The sequence below is a fragment of the Apodemus sylvaticus genome, chromosome 23 (assembly GCF_947179515.1).
Source record: "Apodemus sylvaticus chromosome 23, mApoSyl1.1, whole genome shotgun sequence".
Lineage (NCBI taxonomy): Eukaryota > Metazoa > Chordata > Mammalia > Rodentia > Muridae > Apodemus > Apodemus sylvaticus.
The window spans coordinates 37,343,915-37,361,998 of record NC_067494.1 but is presented as its reverse complement, the minus strand read 5'-3'; the positions used below and the strand labels follow the sequence as shown (position 1 = coordinate 37,361,998).

General features: G+C 42.6%; 1 protein-coding gene across 3 annotated transcripts in view; it reads right to left on the bottom strand.

The window, feature by feature from the left end:
- The window catches only part of Scaf8 (SR-related CTD associated factor 8), a 210,505-nt gene that overhangs the window by 121,799 nt on the left and 70,622 nt on the right, over window positions 1-18,084 (bottom strand). For all 3 annotated transcript variants that reach the window (XR_007975252.1, XR_007975251.1, XM_052169693.1), the window contains exons 14-20: window positions 17,484-17,597; window positions 16,132-16,288; window positions 14,126-14,259; window positions 12,520-12,664; window positions 11,580-11,648; window positions 8,629-8,844; window positions 6,384-7,847 (exon numbers count right to left, since the gene is read on the bottom strand). Coding sequence is in view for 1 of the 3 variants with exons in the window: in XM_052169693.1 (XP_052025653.1) it covers window positions 6,397-7,847; window positions 8,629-8,844; window positions 11,580-11,648; window positions 12,520-12,664; window positions 14,126-14,259; window positions 16,132-16,288; window positions 17,484-17,597 (2,286 nt within the window). In the remaining 2 variants the exon portion in view is untranslated. The remainder of the gene's footprint in view (window positions 1-6,383; window positions 7,848-8,628; window positions 8,845-11,579; window positions 11,649-12,519; window positions 12,665-14,125; window positions 14,260-16,131; window positions 16,289-17,483; window positions 17,598-18,084) is intronic.

Here is an 18,084-nt window from a genome sequence, read left to right as displayed (position 1 = left end):
AAAATGCTGGAAGCGACCTAAAGATCAGGACAGAGAAGGCAACCGCCACCTTGAATGAAAGCCAGTTTTCAGTTGGCCGTCTGCCAGGACTGCTGGGTAAGGTAAAACCCCATCCCAACAGTGCGAGAGGGCAGGAGGAGACAGAGAACTTTGCGCGCAAGTCCCCTGCGTTCAGAAATTCCACTCTGGTGGATTCCAGCGATTTCAGATGAAAGTATTTTGGAAAACAAAACAAAAGCAAAAACCATGGCTCCACACTGAGCAGACAGACCCTTTTCCTTGTTACTCCCTTGACGACAGAGTGCAGCAACTACTGGCACTGTATCAGGCTGGTCTAGGCATTAAACGTAACCTCAAGATGATTTAATGTACACGGAAGGATAGAAGACTGAGCATCTATAGATTCTGGTACCTGGGGGGAAGTCCTAGTACCAATCAATCCCCTGTAGATTGCCTCAGGCGGCAAGCGGGCATCTGCCCGTGCGCAGCTGCAGTCTCAGTTTACCGCATGAAGCATCTAGCATTTTATACAATTACACCTTCTTCCAGCTTTGATGTAAAAGCATAGAGGGACTGGCAGAGAAGGAGAGGGGGAGGGGAAGGAAAGGAGCCTCAAGGCCTTTGCTTCTGTCTCTGACAATCTTTAGAACAAAGCCGGGTAAGTGGAGGTTAGTGTAAGCGAGGAGCCCAGAGAGACGGCTGACTTGTGTTAGCTACTCATGTGCAGCGCATCTATGAAGTCCTATTGATGACACTGAGGCCATTCCCTGACCAATTTAAAAATTATAATTCTGTCAAGAGAAAGTGAAAGCTTGAACTAGCCTATACAGGCTGAGTAAGTATAGAAGATGCTTCCTGTAGTCCCTTCATGGGTCTGTTCCCAGGCCTCTGCTGATGCAATACTTCATTTTTAAAGTATGAACTTAAACTAGGATGACTTCTCTACATTTTAGTTCCCCTCCAGCATCAATTGGCAAAACGCATTGTTTTCTATATCACTAAAAATAATTCTATGAAACTAGAATATTTTAATATCACTCTGGTTGGACTTAGGAGCTTACTGCTTTCAGACTCCTGGGTGGCCTGTGTTCTACAGCATTCCACAAGATGTTAAATTGCTGGAGACAGCTTACAGATCAGAACAGTAGAAAGCAATTTAGAGAGTGCTTCATGAAAGGCAGGTATAGCGGTATATACAATGAACATTTGTAATCCCATCACTAGGAAGAACTGGGCAGGGGGGATTGTCATGAGTTCAAGCCCAGCCTAAACTACAGCGTGAAACCCTGACCTAACAATCAAAAGGGGAGGGAACATATTCAATATAGATTTGAAATAAAAGTACGTGGGTAGGAATAAGCAAAAAAATAGACAGTGGAAGGTGTGTCTACAGTAACTTATGCACACATACCTATGGGCGTGTCCTAAGGCATCTCAGAAGTCGGAGCCTCAGAGTGACTGCTGACGACTCCTAGAAAGCAGGGAACCACAGAGCGGCACACTGCAAATCACTTTCTGTGTGTGCTGACATTAAATTGATCTTGTAAGTGTGCTGTGCTGGATCAAAGTAGCATTTCTAACCTTTCACTAAATTCATGATTGTTTTCCTTTAGACGTGACCATTACATTTTTGGTGCCCCACAGTTCACAGAGTTTAAAAGATGCTTTGCGTTGTATATAAAAGCCATAGCAAGAACACTTGGGAGAGCATAATCCTGCGCCACCCCACAGATGTAAATAATTCAGTGTTTTATCTGCCTGCCTTAAAAATGAATGACAGATACGTGTTCTCATCTTTATGCAGTATGTAAGCACAATACTTGTGGACAAAGAAAAAAATCTAAAAGGTGCTGAAATACTTCACTAACACAGCACCTAGTAAACAATGTCTTCCTAATATAAAGGCACACAAGGTACAGCAAAAAATATTTTAATTGAATATAAAAAGTCCTTGATTCGAAGGTCATGCATGCCCATCTGAATACACGTGCTCAGTGTGGACATGTGCTCCAGTAGATGGGCGAGAAACATATTCCATTCATTCACTATGGTAATTCACCCATGTTCAGTAAACTGTCGGCTGTCTACTTTGTATGTCTCCTTTTTCTCTGACTCTGTTCTGACTTAGGAATTATTTTACAGCCGTTGTTATGCATTTCTGGAAACATTTCCCATTTCTGAGTAGTTAACTGCTACCAATTAACAACATTTCATCCAATGAAATCCACTATTTTTAAGAAGTATTTTTTAGTACATCTATACAATGGAATACTTATTCATCTATGAAAAACAAAGGTATCATGAAATAGATGGATCTTGAGAATATCATCCTGAGTGTGATAATCCAGTCCCCAAAGGACATGCACCATATGTATTCACTTGTAAGTGGGTATCAGCCATGAAATGCAGGATGCCCAGGCTACACTCCACAGACCCAGGGAGGCTGGACGGGACAGAGGGCACAGGCAAGGATGTTTGAGTCTCACTTGGAAGGCGGAATGAACTAGTCCTAAGAGGTCGACTGAGGGATGGAACTGGGTAGAAGAGGGGTTAAGGAGGGAAGTGTTGGTGGGGTTCAGAATCGGGTGTGGGGAGGGGCAGAGGGATGGCTAGATAGCCATGAGAATGAATGGAAATCTGCAACTGATTTTGGGGGGAGGGGTTTCCAGAAAGACACAGAGACCTGGGGTAGAGGAGGCGCCCAAGAATCAATGGGTGTTTCTTTAGCTGTAACTCCCAGCACTGGGCATAAATATGGAGCCTAGAGAGGCTGGCTCCTGCGGCCAGGGAAGAACCTCAGGGGAGTGACAGAACACCAATCCCCCCCCCCCCCACACACACACACACACACAAAACATTCAACCCAAAATTTATACTGTCTACAAGAAATGCAGGCACGAGGGAACAGACAACCAGTGACTGGCCCAACTTGAGACCTACCCAGGGCAAGCACCAATCCCTGACGCTATTAATGGCACGCTGTTATGGTTGCAGACAGGAGCATGCTGCCCTCTGAGAGACTCCACACAGCAGCTGACTCAGACAGATGCAGACTCCCACAGCCAAACAGTGGATGGAGCTTGGAGACTCTTATGGAAAAATAGGAGGAAGGAGTGTGGCCCCAAAGGGGATAGAACTCCATAGGAAGACCAACAGAGTCAACTAACCTGGACCCCTGGGGTGATTAGAGACCAGACCACCAATCAAAGAACCTACACACACCGGACCTAGGCTTTTCTGTGCATATGTACCAGGTGTATAGCTTGATCCTCATGTGGGTCCTCAAACCACTGGAGTGGGGGCCATCCCCAAAACTGTTGCCTGTTTGTGGGACATTTTCTCCTAGCTGGGCTGCCTTGTCTGGCCTCAGTGGAAGAGGAAGCATTTAGTCTTGCAGAGACTTGAAGTGCCAGGGTTGGGGGATATGGGTGGAGTGGGGTGGGGTGGGGGTGGAGAGAAGGGGAAGGGGGAAGGATAGTGATAGGGGATGGGGGGGGGATGAGCAGTATGTAGAAAAATTAATTAATTAAAAAGTATTTTTAAAAGTAACTTTAAAAATACTGCTCCTAGTCTCAAACAATCCTAGATGTCTAATTTATAAAGTATAATGTTTCACATGAGTGAAGATGGTAAATTTAAATTTCCAGATGAGAGGAAGTTCTCTGGTAAGAATAAAGTGTCAGTGAAATTACCTTGCATTCTAAATGGGCCACTGCACTACTTGGACCTTCCACTACCTTCTGATCAGTACCTCCTCCTTCAGCAACATAAAATGAGCGCTGCCTATCAACACGGCTTTGCTGCATTGATTGATCTATTCACTGCAGAAACTACCAACTGCAGTACACACACTAATGCCAAGAACTGAGCCCGTGCTTCATGAAATTTGTACACATGTAAGGAATTAGTTCTGTTGGCCACACTGCAGGGTGTGGCTTTGCTCTGCCAGGGCTCACATGGAAATGACGTAGGGCTGATGGGTGTGGCTCAGGGGGAGAACACCCAGCATAGAACTGGTCCAGGGCTTGGTGGTCCCCAGCAGCAAGCATACCCACTGTGTGACTCTGCCCCACACAGTACTGCCCACACAGCCACCAGGCGGTGTGTTCGGTGGCTGGGCTGCTCCTCACACGCTTCCAGCTGGCAGCAGGCTAGTAACAGCGCTGTGATCACAGGCCTAAGCACTGTGGCAGGCAGGTCCTGAGCCAGACTTGTCTGGAATGGTTATGACAGAGGGGAGGCTGAGCATGTCCTTCCTTACTGTTACACTGACAAGATGAGGATGGGGGAGTGGGGAGAGCACAGAGCAACTGCTTTTGTCTGAAAGGAAAGTGTCCCCAAGCATGCACAAGGTGACACAGTCCTGCCAACTGCTGGGTTAACTTGCACTTTCTAGAACCTTCAAACTAGTGCAAGAGCAACCTTTCTCAAGTACCCATGGGAAGGCCAAAAGCTTAGAATTAAAAACAGACTACTAACAAGTAAGCTTATTTATATTGCTACCTAACTTGAGTAAATGTCCATTAATTCTGATCAGAGAAAATGGAACTAAAGTCATTGTGAGGAACGGTACTCAGTAGCAGTCCCTAAGAGTCAAAGCCAGTCTTTCCTGAACATTTATTTTGCCCCAAGGCTGCAATTTTGACTTTTTATCCTAAGGGAAAGACCTGACATCAAATTAAACTATTAACTGAGTACTCTGGAAGTAAATATTCAATCAAGCATTTCTATTCTTACCTGCCTTCCCCTAAAAACCAAATAGATTATGCCCTACTGCCTGTATTCACAATTTAGGCCATGTGTGACAAAACTTCTCATGGCTGTCTAGAGCATCAGCAGAGGAGCACACCAACAATGCTTGCTTAAACGCCTGGTGTGCTCTGTCACAGCCTAGAAAACCTAGAAAATGCAAAGCAAAGGAACTGAGTGCTCACAGAATCTAAGGAGAGCTTTCCACTGGCAACTAAAAACTACCGATGGCCATTTTATCATGTATATGCAGAGTGTGGAAAATGCAAAGGAAAAGAGCAAAAAAATGAAACTTAAGAGCAAAAGCAAGCAGGAAGCCAACCCCAAATATTTCTCCTCCTTTACCTTAGAGCCCTGTTAACAGTGTTACCCAGAGTCTACAAAACACATGATGGATGCTTTATTCTTGGTCTCAAGAATCGAGTATGCTATCAATGCCAGTACACATTCTGTGCAATTAAGACACTGGCATGCCTGTGAACTAAGGTCCTTAATGACAGTCTCATCTACAAGAACAGCAGAGAGTGGGAGAAACTGCCATTACTTAATGTGAAACCTGACTACTGCCGCATCTGGCTCGTGTTCAGTCATATTAAAGCACTGCCTCTCAGCCTATATATTTCTTTCTAATTTCTTATTTCACAGTTATCAAGATTTTAAAAAAGCTATAACCATGAGTAATGTTAATTTACCCAGTGTTACCAATTTTCTATCAAGCTTTAAAGAATATTATACTAAATTTTTAAAAACATTCTCTGTAGGAGCAGAGACAGACATACAGAGAATGAAAAACTGCACGGCATATACAGTAACTAGACAGATATTGCATACATATTGTTCAGACTGCATGGTTTTTGCATCAAATACAGGCTTTTCTTGGCACACAACTATCCACTGTTGTTAGAGAGTAATGAGAAACTTTAACAGCTACGTGCATGCTACTAACAATTCAGTTTTAAGAATTTGTAGGTTAAAAAAATACAATTCCTAGAACACTGTTATCAAACAAATAAGTTTTATTGGCATCTAAAAACAACATTCACCCAACATTGAACGACTTAGAATGTTTATGCTGTTTGCTTCTTTTCTTTTCACTTACTGCAGTCTGAGGAACAAATCACACACACTTACTTTGGAGTAACAGAGACCATAGTGGAGATTTTTACAAAATCACTTTTTAAAATCTCTGTATTATGCTCCTCAAGAATCTAGAGCCAGTCCTTGCATAAAATGTCACAGCTTTGTCTGTCACCTTAAAATCCTGCAGCAGCCTAGAGTTATGGAGAAGATGTGCCACACCTTGCTGTTCTGAAATGTCACTGCCATGCCCAACCCAATGACAGTGTCTAAAACCCGCTCTTCCATAGGAAGTCTCCGGAAAGCCGTTAGCATCTCCTTGACGTTAAAAGAATCTGGGGCAACATTTATACTTTATCAGAAAAATAAAAAATGTTTACCTACCATGTTCATATTAAGAACAATGTCTATACAAGTCAGTTGTACAATTATTTTAAGAGAAAGGTGAACATGAACATCAGATTAACTTAGTTCTGGTAGATAAACGTGAACAACTGTGGTGCAGTCAGCCATTAACCTCTTACAGAGATGACAACTGTACAAAAGGTTTCTTTTACCTACTGAGCGATGTTATGTCCCCTCAGTCTCTGTGCTTTCTACCACCGCTTCACTCTCTACACCAGCAACTGTGCCGCTCTCCTCCTTGTCTACGTCACCTGAAGACGCCAGTTTCTCATAGAGTTCAGGGTCCTTCTGTACTGGTAAAGGCGGCGGCTGAACATGTCTCTCTGGGTTTTCACCATTAACTTGAGGCACATTATCACCTTTCCGTTGAGAAGTGGCCCCTTCGAAATAATCAAAAACCCGAGCATGAGGAGGGGGAACCCAAGTGTTTTGAATTCTATCTCGTCCAAGACGATTTCCATTAATTTCTCTGCAGAAATCAAAATCTCTGTCATCCCTATCCCTCTGCCTCTCCCAGGGTCTTCTGCGGTCATCAAAATCTCTGTGAACTTCTTGTCCAAATCCTCTGTTCCAAGGACCACTTCTAGGATCAAATCGGTAATTTCCAGCCCGAAATCTACCTCTTTCTTCATGTAAACCTTTTGGACCACCAAAGACAGGCAGAACTCGATGCTCTCTCTCATCAAAATCTCTAGGCCCCCAAGGTTTCTCTGGGGGAAAGCCAAAGTGCTCTCTTCGACCAAGATGATCTAGACTTGGCCTCACAAGATTCTCTCTCATGTCCACAGGAGGTCTTCCAAAATGATCCCTACCATCTAACGGAGGCCTTCCAGGGCCTTCTCTGGGATCTATAGGTCGCCCAACCACATCCCTAACATCCACCGGAGGAGGTCTAGTAATGCCCTCCCTGGTTTCCATAGGCGGAAAGCGGTAATCTCTATCCCCTTCCTGCTGAATGTTGTCATTCCCAAGTGGTATTCTTTTATCTGGGTTGGGCACATTGTCCATACTTGGCCTTCCAGGAGCCAGAAAAGGTCTTTCTGGCTGACTGAAGAGATCCCCTGGAGGAAAGGGTCCCCGGGGCGGAGGATGGAGAGCTGCATCAAGTACTGATGGGGGAGGGATGCCCCGCTGCGGTGGAATTCCAGGCTGGAGCAAAGGGAACCTTGGCCCAGGAGCCTGTGCTATCAGTCCCGGACGAATGTCTAACATTGGCAACGCAGGCATCCTTTGAGCAGGGATGGATAAGGGCGGTAAGTTTTGAGGTCCAATTGGTGGCTGTGTTCCCAAAAGTCCAGCAGGATTGTTAACATTTGGTGGCTGTAGTCCTACAAGTCCAGAGTTGTTAGGCAAGTTTGGAGGCAGTACCCCGAGAATTCCAGAGCCACTGGACACACTGGGGGGCTGTATGCCCAAAATTCCAGAGTTATTTAGAATATTTGGTGGCTGGCCTCCCATAATCGCAGCACTGTTGGAAACATTAGCTGGACGAACTCCCAGAATTTCAGAATTACTTGATACGTTTGGTCTCTGCACGCACAGGATCCCAGAGGTGCTTGAGGCCCCAGGCGGCTGTGCTAACATTGCAGCACTATTTGGAATATCACTTGGAATCACTAAAACAGAAAAAGAATAAACCATCTAAAGTAACAGTTATTCTGTTGTGAAAAGGAAATAAATGATTAATGCTGTAACTCTGCTAGTGAACTTTAGCTCCCCTACTCAAAGAATCAGGCTTTACCAGATACAGGATCACCATTCCTCAGATTATTCAGAGCACAGAGTGAAACACACATATTAAAACCTCGAGCTGTAGTCTAAAATACTCAGAACAAACATGTCAGGTTTATTTGTGTGTAATTCTCCACCAGTAAGATATTAAACAGTGGGGCCATTAAAAGAAATTGCTTAATGCTTTCACATACCATTTCTAGCTAGATGACGCTCTGGGACAGTACTTGGCATGAGCTGTCACCCCTTACCTTCCTGTATGTAAACACTATGTAATCTTATGCTGACAACACCCAAGAGCAGCACCATATATGCCTCCAAGTGGGGAGGGAGTGCTGGGTTTTAAAGGAAAGGTCTCAAAAAAAAAAAAAAATCAGTATTATGCCATTTGTAAATTGTCTTAACAGCACTGGACATTGAAGTAGTGGACCTTGTGCATGCTAGGCAAACACATACCACAGAGCCATGCTTCCAACCCTTCAGAATGACTTTCTGAAAATAATATTACAGGCATGGAGAGAAAAGAGTGACTCCTATACCCCCAAAACAAAACAACTCCCCTGGATTTTACATGTTTACCATTCTAAAGTTTAGTACTAATCTTCAGAAAAATAATTATGAAGTTAATTTCCTGTCTAAGGTTTTAGTCCCAGCTTTTGTGTTTACCTGGTCTGGAATTCTCACCAGAAGGAATCTGGTGTTCTGTAAGGTGAGGTACTTTCTCTTCAGGCTCTGCTTTACTGGGAGGATTGAAAACATTTCCAGCTGGTAGAGCTGAAGGAGCAAGGCTGGCAGCAACAGAAGCACCTGGTAAAACCAGGCCGCCAAATCCAACATCCTTCACAGTTTCTGGGGTCATGGACAAGGGTGGTTGCACTAAAGCTGTTTAAACAAGACAAAAATTTATTTCAGACTTAATCAAGTTCTAAGCTCAGCTTTCTGGTAACTTGAGTGTTTATTTAGTGGCATCCCTGCATTACTAAGCATACTATATAATAACCAATGCTCAAAATGCCTTGTCATAGTGAGGAGGCTCAGCCACCTACAAACAAGGTCTAACTCTTCTAGAATAAGAAAACAATTTTATGAAATATTTTTACCCAAAAAGTCTGGTACAGGAGGAATCACTGGTGAAGACTATCCTAGTACACACACACACATACACACATACACACACACACACACACACACACACCCTAATTTTCTAAGAATGCCAGTTAAGTGAATACTAAATACATAAAAATAATTAGCAGACAGACATGTAGCTATCAGAATGAAAGTTTCTGGCCAATCTTTTTGAACTTACAGTGTGTGTGTGTGTGTGTGTGTGTGTGTGTGTGTGTGTGTAGGAGGGGTGTCCTTTACATTCACGTTACCTTCTTTAAGTTAGGTTAATTAGGCAAGATGAACTCTAAATATAAAGCTATAAACATTCTACCCTTAAGCACTTGATAAAAACCTCTCTCCATGTGCATGTAGCCTACATACTAACCAACTGGCAGCCACAGGCTAGCATACTCTAGACGGTCCAGTTCAGTGGGAGTCCACAGAGAACTGCTGGGTCACTCTTGGACACGTTAAGCAAGGGTATCCCCATCCTATTCACCTCAGGAACAGCTGGACAGTCAGTCAGTGCACTACAGAGTAGTTACACTGGAATAGACATTATGGGACTCAAGGGCGACAGGAATCACAGCATAATTCCTTGCTATAGTTATTGAAAGACAGGGCTCTTTGGGTAGCGAATTAAAAAACAACTTATGAACACTTCAATTTTCAAAAAAAAATGAAAGCTACCTAAATAATGAGGAAAACATTTTAAAACATAATGGAAATGGATTTAGAAGTAATTTTTTAAAGACCTTAATAGACATTTCTATTTATTATCATATGTACTCCCATAAAAGGTCTTTCAGATTCTACTGTTTAAAGCAGAATTGTCCAAAATAACCAAATGCTTGTTCAGAAACCCTGTGTTTAGTAACAGGAAAGAGGAAACAGAAATTTAAGGTATTTAAATGTCTATAAATATTCATTTTTGTAATCCTTCTGATTAGTATAGCAATAAATGCACTCTGAAGACCAAGAAAGCAGCAGAGAACCTAGTTTCTTCAGAAGTCTGGAGGGCAACACCACCCATTTTATTTCTTCCAGTGTCTACGACTCATACATAGTAAGGGGAGGAGGTAGCATTCACTTCAGTGCGACAACAGAGAGAAGTATAAAAAGTAGCTAAGCAAAGCATCCTGGGAACGTACCCTTAAGTAAGTTTATCATGCATACTTAAGACTTTCTCACTTCAGAACACACCATCCCAGCTCTGTCCACCAGGAGACCCCTCAGAGCAAACAATCTGGCAGCCTGACTGTGGTGTGTGAAGGCCCTTCTGCATTAGAAGAGTCCAGTTCAGACTGAATCGCAGTATGACCTGGGGAGAGTCAGGCTGAAAAGCCTGGAGCCCTCTCAGAAGCAAAGGTGACTAAGTTCAAGGCACAGAGAGGCAGCGCAGGCAAAGGGAAAAGCATCTCAGCACAGACAGAGGAGACGCTGAAGGAGGCACTGTGTCAGTTCAGTAATACACAGGAAGCATGAACACGCCAAGGGCCACGGGGCTGGGGGAACACAAACAACAGAGACCTTCCTGCCTCAGTCACCTGCTGCTACTGGACCCGCGCATTCTGAACTGTGCGCGTTGGCAGCTATGCTGACCTTCCTGTACATTACACCTCAAGATGACTAATCACCTCACCTGGCAAGTTTTCATTAAAAAAAGTCCTAACAAAAGGATGCAGAAGGAATTACTTAGAAAGATAATTAATTTGCAATTAATAATGATAAATGAATTTAATCAACAAATAAAAACATTAAAAACAATAGGCAAACATTTCAATGGCTTAATTGTAATACCTGAATATCCTTAATCTTAACACTGTTAATTATGTTAGAAAATTCCAAGTGTAAGCAAACCGTAATATAATTGCATATCAGAATTATACCTAAGGTATAGACAGATTCATCTACTCTACCTAGTGGGGATGGCAGTGAGTGGAGATGATATCCTGTCACAAGTCAGGACATAGGCACACAAATAATTTCTTTACTTCTGCTTGGTTTTGTTAAGAAGTCTTATCTGTTTTGTTCAAAATGAACAGAAAGACGCCGGTGTGGTGTGGTGCGGTGCGGTGCGAGTCTCGGACATGTTGTCGTGTCCCTGTGGGGAAGGTGATCTGTGATGTGAACAAGCCCTTGGTGATCACTTCCCCCACCTTACAGCAGTCTTGTGTCTAGAACACAGCTCAGCAGTACTCAAGGGCTATCAACTGGAGGGGATCTGGGCACGAGGGCTCGAGGGGAAGACATTTACAGTAAACACGACAAAGCAAAGTCACAATGGCAGTACAATGACTTCTCTGGATCTTGACTAAAGGAAGCAGATTATGGAATGACAGTTTGAGACAATGGCAAACATATGAGTAAGAACCTGGGAGATGCTGTCAATTTGCAGAAACCAACACGTTTGTTGAAAAACTAGTATTTAATAGGAATGAGCACAAACATACTAAGACTCCCTAGAATAAAACAGACTTTGTAAATCACTTTGTAAATCAAAAACTCACATGTCGGCACTCCGGGTGGGATGGCAGGGGGAGGCACCACAGGTGGGGGAACTGGAGGCGGCATAAAACCTACATGGGAGAAAAAAGACCAAAGTAAAACAGTGCAAAGAAAATTAGTGGTTTTAAATCAAAGGTTCAGAAGTTCTACGTCAACATCCACGCTGTCCTACTGTTTTCAGATGGGTTCCCTCTGCTGCCCAGCTGTTATGGAACCCAGGGACGGGGTCATTCTCCTTCACCTTCCTGAGGAATGGGACCTCAGTGCTCCACTAGACCAACAAAACCTCAGTTTTAAAATGGCCTCTAATACCTTACTGATGGATCAATGGATCGGTGCATTGTCTTCCAATTAAAATGGTGTCTATACATATTTGATTCCCACAAGGCAGATAAAGCAGTGACCGTGATCATAACATTCTATTCATTTACCCACTCATTAACATCCTGTGAAAAGCTCTGTGGCACTGATACCTATCATAAGCTAGGGAATCAAGCGGTTATGTTGGAATGCTGACCATGGGCAGAGTGCGTTTCAAGCTACTTCCTGGTCACAGTAGGTAACACAATGCTATCCATCTGCCGGTCATCTTATTTCTTTAACATATTCTGTTATTTACTACTAGGTTAACGTATTTGCTAATTTTAGATTATATGATGTTTTAAATTCTTGAATAAATCTTAAAATGTAATGATATTTTTAAGATCCTACAGACCACAAGACCAAATTATACATCTATGCTTCTTTGCAGTTTTTAATAGTGTCACTATAGTTAAATAAGGAGGCTGAACAGCCAATGGACCAGGTGTCTGGAGACTGGGCACTAAGGCTGCTTCCATTCTGTGCTGGAGTCTGCAAACCACTTATATGGCACTGAGGCCGTAAAGCCAACATTCACAAGTCTCTAAACAGAGTTAAAACAGTAAGACATAAATTCCTTACCAGGAGGTGGTTGTGAAGGGTTAAAACTTGCTCGTAGAAAAGGAGGTGGAGGGATCGGGCTGAATCCAGGAGGGGGGACAGGCATCGACACAGGATACGCTGGAGGAACTAAGCTAACTGCAGGAACAGCTGGTGCTACGGGAATCTTTGTGAGTAGAAAATGTCTGTTAACCAGTGTGTCCATTACAATGACTATACAATATGGATTACTATACACCTTCAAAGGGGATGTAATAAATGTCATTATACTTGTGTTTCTCCTTCTGTGAACTTTCTGCACACAGCACTAGTCAATAGGTAGCATGCCTGTGACTGTAAGCAACCTACCACAGCCTAAAGTGATTTAGCACAGGCTCAGCCTTCATTAGCACCTGCCCACCAGGCTGCTCTGGGAAGTCGCAGCTTTCCAAGGGCACCAAATTCTCAAAACTTTGTTTTTAAATCTTAACACAATTATCTTTTATTTATCAGAGCTACACCAAGCCCAGAACATCTCTCCAGCATGGCGTTCCTTCGTTCCTGACCTCAAACGTCGTCAGGTCTGCTCAGCATCTCAACTTCACTACCTAAAGAGCACTTCAAAGGTTCCCGCATAGAACAAAAGGAAGTCCCAACTGTTATTCCCATGAGAACTCTTCTTGAATCATTTTCTATTCTTGAAAAATAGCATTTCCCATACTTGTAATTTCTTGGAGCAAGTATCTCTGTCTCCTTTTTGCACAACTCCAAATCCAACACGCTAGGCCGTCCTGGCGGCTGTGCCCTCTAGGTCCTCCCCCACCTACCACCTCTCTTCCCTCTCTTTATATCCTCCCCAGGCCATTGTCACCTCTCTCCTACCTATATTGCTAGTTACTTTCAGCCCACCTCTTGTGGGATGTCTGGTGCAGCCTGTTCACTATACGCAGTATAGTGAATAACTTAACAGGCCGTTCTCTGACCCCACCCCTCCAACGGTTCCCTTCGCTCAAAACTAACAGAGGAATTCCCCCTGAGAGCTGACCTCACAGGCATGAGTCAGGAACGCTCCTGCCATCAAGACCTTCAGCTTCCATGTCCTCAGACACAGAAATGGCTAATTTCTTCACCACCTTTAAAGCGCTCCGCATCAGCTTGGTGCACCCAGCTATGCCAACGTTCCTGAGCAGCCACACTCCTGTTCTCTCCAGAGGCCTAGTTCTTTTCCTCTGCATTTCTGTCTCCCCAGTGACAATGAAAGCTCTCAGTTACCACTGATGGACCCAAGCCCCAGGCTCCTAGTGCAATGCATAACTGAGCATGCTTAATACATACACATCTAAGTACAAATAATATCACTTCCGACAACAATGGTTTTTTAAAATGTTTCACTAAATCCATTAAAATAATTTTATTAATCAAATAAAATTGTCAAACAATATTATTGGTAAAAATCTACTGCACAGAAGGCATAAATCTAAAGAAAATACTTCAAGTCCAAGGGTATCACACTCTTCCTGCATTTAGTACAGTAACACACTGCTCCTACAGAACGCTGTTACCATCTAAAGGAGAGCAGCCTCCAACTGTTACACAAGAAGGAAGCCAGACAGGAAGCCGCAAGGCTGCGGGGACAGCTGGTACTAACCTGCAGCATGGCAACAGGAGGAGGGAACACCTCGGCCTGCGTTGTGACCACTGACTCCTTTTCAACTGGAGTCGGACTCTGTGCAGTCTGGACCGTCTCTTTAACGGGTTCTGCGGCTTTTACAGTTTCCCATTCTAAGCAAAATATTTGAAATTGATTTCCATTAGACGCAGCTTTTCAGTTCTTTTTCCCATTTACATTACATCTAAACCCTTGGCAAATCCAAAATGAGTAACACACACGACAAAAATGACAGCACTGAGCTGTGACAGTGACATTTCATACAGGTTTCCTGATTGAATAACCACCCCTGTTCTGTATGCTATCGAGCACAATTAATGAAGAACTAATGCAGAGAAATATTCCCGAGACGACAACAACAACATAAGAAATGGAATTAGTTAGGCACGTGGCGCACACTACAGTCAAGCACTTAGGAGGTAGGAGCACTAAGACAGGAATCGGAGGCCAGACTGGGCAACAGGAAATCCATCACCAGCCTCTATCTTTTTCAGAGCCAAGCGCAAACACGACTAGTGTTTACTTCCCTGTACATCTGCCTTCATTTCCTCTGCTCCACATTGATTAGGCTCTGGCATGCTGTTTCCAAAGTGGACACGTCTCAACCTGGCTCTAACTCGCCTGCGCGCGCTCCTGCTCCCTCTCCTTTTCTCTTCCATCCCCTGCTCCACACTGCTCTCATCATGCAGCCTGGCGTTGAGCTTCTTATGTGCACCAGGCTGGCTTCAGATACACAGAGACCACTTGTCTTTCAACATCAAGGATTGGGTCATGTGTATCACCATATGTGATCTGGGATCAATTTCTGCATGTACCAATACAGAAATCCTATATATATATATATATATATATATATATATATATATATATATATTGCTTATAATTTATTTCTTTTGAGTAGAATATGGTTTTCCTAAGTACAGAGTAAAGACTTTATAGACCAGGTGATCTCTCTGTTCTAACTAGATACTTGCCACTGTAAATAAATGTAAAAAGAGAAAGAAGGAGGAGGAGGAGGAAGAAGAGGAAAAGGAATTCTAAAAAAATATGTACACAAGCAAGCATGGCTGTGGTTGCACAGAGCTACTTTTCCAAAACAGGCCATGGGTAGGCTCCAGCCTACCAATGTGGGAGTCTGCGCCACGTATGTCAAAGGTGACTGTTTCACCATCATAACATCAGTTCCTGAAGAATCAACCTGTCATAGCAGAAGTTCAGACAACTAAAAGAAGGACTGTCCTAGGAAAACAACTACAGGGTACAGGAAACAAACAATAAACTGTTGATCTATCTGGTGGTCCTGAGGATCAAACCAAGAGCCTTGCTTATGCTAAAAACATGGTCTCTACACGAGGGCCATCTCCAGGCAGAAGGCAACAACACCAAGGAGATGTCTACCCACATGTGTTCCTAAGCAGGACAATGACCTGGAATGCAGGCTACCTTTGATAAGAGAGCTAAGATAGGAAGAAACAAAGAACACACCATACTTTGCACTAATCCCAAATATTGGAGTCTTTGCTTTCTGGTTGTAGCTGTTAATACTGCTATTTTTAAAAAGAGCAGGCCATATTTGGTTATAGGCAAAATATGCAGTGTTTCAGATGGTACTGTGCTACAGCAACTGAGCCTGCATGCCAGTGTCTGCCACTCTAAGAAGCTGCTGGAATCCTCATTTTCCACTGAAAACTTGTGAAATAAATACTTCAGAAAAGACTGATGCAAAGCTTTCTCATAAATATAATTAAAATGTTGTCATAAAAGAAAAAAAACATGCTACATTTGCAAGCTTTCATTCAGTACTTTTCTAAACAACAATAATTCCTTGACGCCTATGGAAACACAAACCACTGAACAGGCAACATCAGAAAAAACATCGTTTTTTTTTCTTCTTTTTGGAGCCAACTCCAGGGAATAAGTATAGTTCACTCAGCCTCCCCAAACACATTTCTACTCTACCCTTCTGATGTGTACAGTACTCTCACCAGCATTTACAGTTTCTTGATCAATCATGCCTCCCTCTGCAAAGCCATCCAAGTCATCGACTTTAACTTTTTCCCAGGGTATATAGGTGACGCCAAGATCCACATCCCAGAACTGTTTGTATTCTGTCTTTACACCTTTGTTCAAAGCCCAGGCAATCTATTGAGAAAGGAGAGAGGGGAAAAAAAGGAAGATCACAGTCATACTGCAAAAAAAAAAATAAAGTTTGAAATCATACTTAAACAAATACAAACAAAGCTTGCTCTTCTTGAGAACTTGTTTAAACTTGCTTTGGGATCATGTTTGCCATGGAAGATCTGTTTCCATTTCTTATCCAATTCTAAAAATAACTCATTTCAGGAGATAATACAAGTGTACTTTTTACAACAGAATCTCAATTCCACTGGCAATAACCAGGATAATTATCAGAAGTTTAATAAAACCCTGACACCATGCCAAAGCACAATAAATACTGAGTTTACACACACACAGTCAAGCAATGGTGAAAGATGGGCACACACACTCTGCAGAAAGAGTTCCGAGTTTTAATTTAAATGCAGAAGCTGACTAAATGCATTCTCTCTCGATTAGTGGTCCTCAGCCTTCTTACTGCTGCAACCTTTAACATAGTTCCTCATGTGGTAACCCCTACCCTTAAAATTATTTTCATTGCTCCATCATAACAGTAATTTTACTAGTGTTATAAATAGTAATATAAATATCTGTGTCTTCCAATGGTCTTAGGTGATCAAAGGGATTTCGACTCACAGGTTGAAAACCAGTCCTCTAGAGTCAAAATGAAACTGAGTCAATCACAGAAGGAACAAGGAAACAATAAATTCTCAATTTAAAGACTAAGAAGTAAAAATTGTTTTCAGATAAACTCTTTAGAAAAAGAATGGCTTCAATAAGAAAAAAATAATGTAAAGAAGGAGGGTAAAAAACTAAATGAAAGACAAACCTAAATAAAAAAGATCTAATCAAAATGGAGCCTGAGGAAGCACACCTGTGTAGGTGTGAACTTAAGGAACAATCTCAAATTTTGGCAAGTAAGTGTACTTATTCCTAATTATAACTCACTAATACTGAACTTGTAAGACTGCTGGAAACATTAAAGATAAGGCTGAGTATAAGCCTAGTGTAAGACTGTGCACTTAAATTAGCGTGTTCGCGGCCCTGGATCTGAGCCTCATCAAGAAGTGAAGAGGAGGAAATGGATGAAAGGAACTGGGGCATACAAATGGTGCAAACAAGAAAGATCACATGACCTTGCCTATGAAAAATGTATGACTGTGACATAAGAGACTGAAATGTTAGTTGTCACTCTACCACAAAGTCAATCACAAAAACTTACCTTAATGACCTTGGAACCAATTTTATAGGATCCTGAACTCAGTTTCTGAAGAGCCCGAAATGAATCTTGTCGATGAACCATACAGACATATGCACAGCCCCTGGGTGGAATCATCTATGAGGGAAAAGTCCTTTCTTTACATAGAGCAAAGGATGGAAATTCTGATCTTTGCTTCTCATAAAACTGAACATGTATGACAACCAACCAAACCACCACATTCTCTTTCTTTCTCTGTTTAGTGATACAACACATATGCAATCAATCAATTATTCACTTTTAATAAGCCCCATATTCTACCCCGATTCGGCTTCCATTCTAAGCTATAATTAAGGTGAAATGCTGAATACATGTTATCAGTTCCTTGCCTATAGAAACAGAACTTACTACTGTAACAGAAACCATGTTTAAGCTGGCAGGGAAAATCAAAGAAGGGAGAGACAAGAAAGGGAAGAAAGGGTTCTTCTAACAAACACTTAAGGTTTAGAGGAACTAGGTGCTATACTGCTACAAAGCCCTATAAACAGTTTGCAAATTCAGGAGCCCAGGGAACACAACCCGTCAACTGAGAATCACCATGTGGGACATGGCGACTCGATGAGGA